Source organism: Gekko japonicus, unplaced genomic scaffold (assembly GCF_001447785.1).
Source record: "Gekko japonicus isolate JY-2015 unplaced genomic scaffold, Gekko_japonicus_V1.1 scaffold2224, whole genome shotgun sequence".
Taxonomy (NCBI): Eukaryota; Metazoa; Chordata; class Lepidosauria; order Squamata; family Gekkonidae; genus Gekko; species Gekko japonicus.
This window is the reverse complement of record NW_015164261.1, coordinates 143,203-149,065: the sequence shown is the minus strand read 5'-3', so window position 1 is coordinate 149,065 and position 5,863 is coordinate 143,203. Positions and strand designations below refer to the sequence as shown.

Here is a 5,863-nt window from a genome sequence, read left to right as displayed (position 1 = left end):
CTCTTCTAGTGGTAGAGTTTCTTCCAGTCATTGCTTGAAACAGCTGGGCTCCAGTTGTGCACCCCAGGCAGAGAACTATGGGCCAAGAGTAGGGTAGCTAGGTCCCATCATTGCTCTGGCAGGAGGATTGGGGGGGGGATGTTGCAGGGGGGGGATATCACATGATATCCCCAACACAGTGATATCACCCAGAAGTGATTGCAGCAGAGACACTCTGGTATTTGGGTGAAACTGCATTTTTTGTTCTCAAACCATAGAGTTTGCCCAAATACCAGAGTGTCCCCCCACAATGTCCCTGATGTAATGATGTCACTTCCAGGTGATGTCATCACATTGGGATGTCATGTGGTGACGTCCCTTTAGGGGCAGGCTTGCCCCCACTGGTCAGCTAGTCTGTTGCAGGGAGAAGCCCCTGAAACCAGAGGATCCCCCACCCAGACCCGGGGGCTGGCAAGCCTAGCCAAGAGCCCTCATGCTCTTGTCCTTTGGCTCATGTCAAGAGGCCCACGCTTCTTCCAGAGGCCTGGCCTTACAAGTGATCTATAATTTACCTACTGAGAGCAAGGAGAAAGAGAGTAAATTCCCAGCAGCTGGCTTCACAACTTGCTCTGAGGGACTTACATTGTCAATTTCCAGTTGGTTCCATTAAATAATACTTTTTTTTATTCCCAGTCAACCTCATTCTTATCCACACAGCCACAAGTCTGCTTCCTTCCCTGTCACCAGTAACTGCTTGGTCTAGAGCTATTCATGGGAATGGAGGGAAATTGTCACTGGTTAGGAAAGAAGGGGGAGAGGAGCATACCACTTATTTACTCATCAGCCCTATGTGGGGAGGGCGGGATAGAAACCCAATAAATAAATAAAATAAAATAAAATATGTGTGTATGCAGCCCCGTAGCTAGGGATTTTGGGGGGAGGGGGCCTTGGGGGGGCCCACCAGCTAATTAGTGAGGGGGCCAGGGGGAGGGAGGGGGAGCTGAGGATTCGGCGAGGGGCCTGCAAAAACTGTGGGGGGCGGGCCCCATGGGCCCCGTGATATCATTGACTGATGCCAGTTTACTTCTAAATTGCCTTTGAAATCCATCTGTGCAAGTCCCAGTTGGAGTGTTTGGGACAACAGGAAGCCTATAATGAGCATCAGCAATTATGCAATGCAAAATCTAGGTGGGAGTGACTTCTTCATAGTGAAGTGGAGTCAGCAAGTGGATCTTAAAAGACACCATTTTGTTGATAGATTCCACACCACTACCTCATGACCAGTCATAACTTTCTAAAAATGATGAAATTGTGGTACTAGCTGGAAGGTTTCAAATTTATTCCATACTATGGCAATTAAAAAGGAAAATGGGTTATCATGTCAGTTAGTCCTGGGTTAAAGGGTGAATTATCTAATGATTTTATTTCATGTAGATTAACTGTTGGTAAATCAGATTATGTCACTGGTCACTAGAGAGAGCTTTATTCCCGGAGCTTCCGGTTTATGGTGACACGCTGGCAGACGCATCTCCTGGACCTCCCGGGGATGTGATCTGGGCACCAGCGGAAAGGAGGGGGGCAACAGGTCGCTACCCCCCAAGAGTCTTGGCAAAAGGCTCCTAGCCCTGGAGCTTTTGAGGGGTGGCCTCTTCGCCAGCGTGATGCTGGGGAATTGAGGCGCTCCTCCGCCACGATGATCCTGCCACTGAGTGTTCGTATGGATCTAGAGCCGCTGACTGGGACAAGCATCGGAGATTGAGCCTTTTAAACATATGCCGAGTGAGGTCGTATGACCAATAATGAACTGTGAGTCGGGTTAAAGCGAAATGAGAATTTAAAAAGAAAGCTACCCCCTGGGAACGGCAAAAAAAGCAAGCGGGGGAGGGGCCCCTCCCATACACATGAACTAAACAACGAAATACTTAGGGGGGAGAGGAAGAACAAGCATTGAAATCTGTTTTGAGAGACTTACCAGAGCGCAAATAAGCGTATGGGTGCATTTCAAAAACTTTAGCAAGTTTTCAGAAAAGTAAACAATCCATAAAGATGGCGGGGAAGAGGGCAGAGAAAGACAAACCAGTAAAAGTGAAACCAGTTGGCTTGAGCCCTCAACCGGAAGAGACCACCAAGCTTTCCAAAATGTTGGCAGAGTCCTTGCGCCCTCTGCTGGACAAGATGACTAACATAGAACAACAGCTGATGAATCTAAACTAGAATCTTGCAACTCAGCAGCTCCAACTAACTGAGACTTTAAAAATAAGGGAGCAAACGACTGAGAAGGTGAAGGAAATGGATGCCAACGCCAAAAAGTTAAGAAAAAGGTGCAAAAGCTGGAAAAGAAAGAAGTCTCTGAATCATCACAACTTTTACAGCTGCAAATGGAGAAAGCAAATTTGGTCCTACGGTTTCAAGGGGTCCCAGAATTAAAAGGTGAGAATCTAAAGCAACTCCTGAGTGAAGCATTAGCCCCAGTTACAGATTTGAAAGCGAAGTATCTTGCAAGCAAAATGGATGTGGTCCTATTCTGTGTACATCAAAAAGAATAATCTGCCTGGGGAAATAGTGGCTAGATTCTCAAAGCAACACGTGAGGGATTCTATCCTGAAAGCAACTATAGGAATACCCTTGAAAATCAGGGACAACACTATCAGGATTCTAAAAGACATTCCATTCGAAATAAGGCAAAAGAGAAAGAAATATAAAGATTTAATCCTTTTTCTTCAAACAAACAGCATTGTCTACAGATGGTTAATTTCAGAAGGAGTCATTTTCAAACTACAAGATAAAAAAGAAAAGATTGACTCTGTTTCCAAAGCATGTGAGTTCCTGAGAGTGCAGCTGGGAGAGCCAGCCAAGGTTGAGAAGGAAGAAGATGACAGCAAATCCAGTGGTGAATTGGACTCGGGGTCTTCCGACGAGGACTCTCTTTCTGATAAGGGGGCGGCTGCCCCCAAGCGTACATATAAATTGAGGGTTAGAAAAGAGAAGACAAAATGAAGGCTGAAGGACTCTGAAATTTGTGCTTTTAAACTTTAGTTTTAATGTGGGATGCTCTGGGGGTTCTCTTAAATGGATAAAACATTGGATAAAAAAATTAAAAAATTAGCATAGCCGACAATGTTCAAAGTAATATTAGCAATTTAAGATTAACGTTTATACAAGCTGCTGTGATTATCTCCTATTCTTGGGGTTTTAATTAGTTGTGGTTTTCTTTCCTTTCTCCCTAGATTTAGTTACCCCTTCTCAATTTTTCGTTGTAGTTTGTAGTTTATTAAAAAATGCAATAAAAAATCCCCTCCGGGGGCCAAAAAAAAAGAGAGAGAGAGAGAGCTTTATTCCCAAGAATGACAGCTGCACTGAAAATTGATCCTAGTTCTTTGGAGATATTAAGGCATAGTGACTACATGGTTTGTGGCACATTTAAATGGGTATGTTTTGTTCCGCATTACTACAGAGTCATTTTCTTTACTCTGATGTTTACTACCACTTCTACTTCCTACCATAACCCAAGAAACAGAGGACAAATCTCCATTCTCTAGTTTGTGACCATGTTCAAGATGAATTGCAAGTTGAGGATTATATTTATTTGTGTGCGTGTACTCACGTGTGTATATATAGATGTGTGTGTGTATACACTCATGTCTATTGATGTGCTATGCATTATTATTTTGTATCTATTTATGAAGATACTTTTGTTTGACTGAACCTCATAGGAAGGAGGAGTTTCTTGGCTTGGGGAAAAATCACAAATTAAATACAAAGAGAGAATAGAGAAAGAACATTTTGTTGATTGGTTCGTTTTTGTTTTAAATACTTGCACCCTGCATAGTAGTCTCTGCATACAATCAGTAAATATTGGGGGGTGGGGCAAGACTGATCCATGGAGCACAAGTGCCAAGGACTTGAGCACTGTCTTTCTAATGGTCCTAGATAAACTGTCTCATGTAAGAAAGCCTGGAGATACCTCACTACTGTTCACAGAAGCCATTTGTCCTAGAGAGGAATTCTAGTTATTAAACTTCTCTAAGTAAGACTCTCAGTTTACTGTCTCCTTCAGTGAACAATCTACTATTCCCTGGACTCAGCCAAGAAATCTCTTCCATCTCAATGGGATAAACTATGAAGGGCAAGGGTCAAGGACTAATGTGATAGGCTGAACTCCAAGCAACTTGTCTCTCAAGCTGCAATAAATTTATCCAAACAACTGCAATTAAACTGAGCTTTGATAGCATCTTGATACTGTCTAGCAGAATTAATGGTACCCAGATCATGGCAGTTTGGTCTCTGAAATACCCAGCAAAAATGGCACAGCAAGCTACCACATGTTCCAAGTCTGAGTCATCATGGCAAGACAAAGAAGCCCTCTCACCACTCACAATGGATCCACTTTGTGCCAAGTAAGCACAATATGCAGGGTATGACAAGATGGTCGCTTCCAGACAAAATGGTCATGCTCCTTTGACCCCCAAACATTCCTAAATTCATTGTAAGAAGCTGGTCATGTGGACTGTAGTCTTGCTTTGGGTCATCAGCTTTGTGGACTAGTAGAAATCAGGGAGTTCCTAAGTACACAGTATGACTGCATAATTGGGAATGGAAGTGCCATAACACGGTTTCTCACTTGAGCAATTAGAGCCATGTCCATCATCCCATTTAGATTACAGTTAAAGAAATGAGATGCAAAAATGCCAGCATTACTAGTAAACAAGTTATTCAGTGGTGCTTTATGTGGAAATTAGCATAAAAGAAAGGAAACAAAACTCAGTCAAGGGAATTATATTTGCCTAAACCCATAGGCTTGGATCTACTGTAGCATTTCTGTGAACAGAAGGATTTCTGCCCATGGAGCACAACTTTCTCATCCCCTCCACTGTACCCAAAATATTACCCCCAAAGGAGTGGCTTTTCAAGGGGACATTGGGGATTGGAACTGGAAGAAAGGCAAAATACTTTCATCCATAGAAATGTTCCAGCAGTTCAAAGCAACAGTCAAACTGAACTTTCATGCAGGGCATTTTGAAATCATTCTTCTATCTTCCTTCACAGAGTGTCTGGAGGGGAATTATTTGACCGTATTTTAGAACGAGGTGTATACACTGAAAAAGATGCAAGCATTGTAATTCAACAAGTCCTGGAAGCTGTGCAATATCTTCATGAGAATGGGATAGTCCACCGAGATCTGAAGGTATTGGTCATTTCCAGCTCTCCCATTGGCTGTGCAGAGCACTCCATCAGCCATTGGCCCATCAACCACCACTCAAGAGTACTCAAGTGCCATTGGCTGGGTGCTGGGTCTACTCCTCTCCCCCACCCACTGCCAGCCTGGACACTCTTCCCTCACAGAATAAACTATCAAAATGGCTGTCTCTCCTGACGAAGGCACTTTTCCTTCTTGGCTCCTGTGGGACTAACTTTTCCTTAAGTGGCTGTTAGGCAACCAAGCTTGGATCTGTTAGTAAAAAGGCAAAGGAAGGAAGCCCTTTTCAGGCCTTTGTGAGGAACTCATTGGGGCCAGTCATGACTAGGAGTGCCAGCTCCAAGTTGTGAAATTCTTGGATATTCTGTGGTGGAGTCTAAGGAAGCCAAAGTTGGGGGGGGGAGGCCTCAGCTGAATAGAATGCCATAGAGCCCATCCTCCAAAGCAGTTATTTTCTGGGGGGGGGGGAGATCCGTTATCTGGTGTTCAGTTGTGATACCTGGTGATCTAAAGGCTCCACCTGGAGGTTGGCTACCCTAGGCATAGCAGTTAGCGCTTTAGAGCAGGATCTTGCTGTGGAAGTTGAGTGGGTCATTTCAGACCAGTCACAGACTTTCAGCCTAACCTACCTCACAGGGTCATTGTGCAGATCAAAAGGGACAGAGGAGAATTATGTCAGCTGCTTTC

The 5,863-nt window shown here is 44.0% G+C and overlaps 1 protein-coding gene across 1 annotated transcript in view; it reads left to right on the top strand.

Annotated features, from left to right (window-relative positions):
- The window catches only part of CAMK1G (calcium/calmodulin-dependent protein kinase IG), a 41,866-nt gene that overhangs the window by 24,145 nt on the left and 11,858 nt on the right, over positions 1-5,863 (top strand). The window contains exon 4 of the mRNA XM_015408718.1: positions 5,026-5,164. Within this exon, the coding sequence (XP_015264204.1) occupies positions 5,026-5,164 (139 nt within the window). The remainder of the gene's footprint in view (positions 1-5,025; positions 5,165-5,863) is intronic.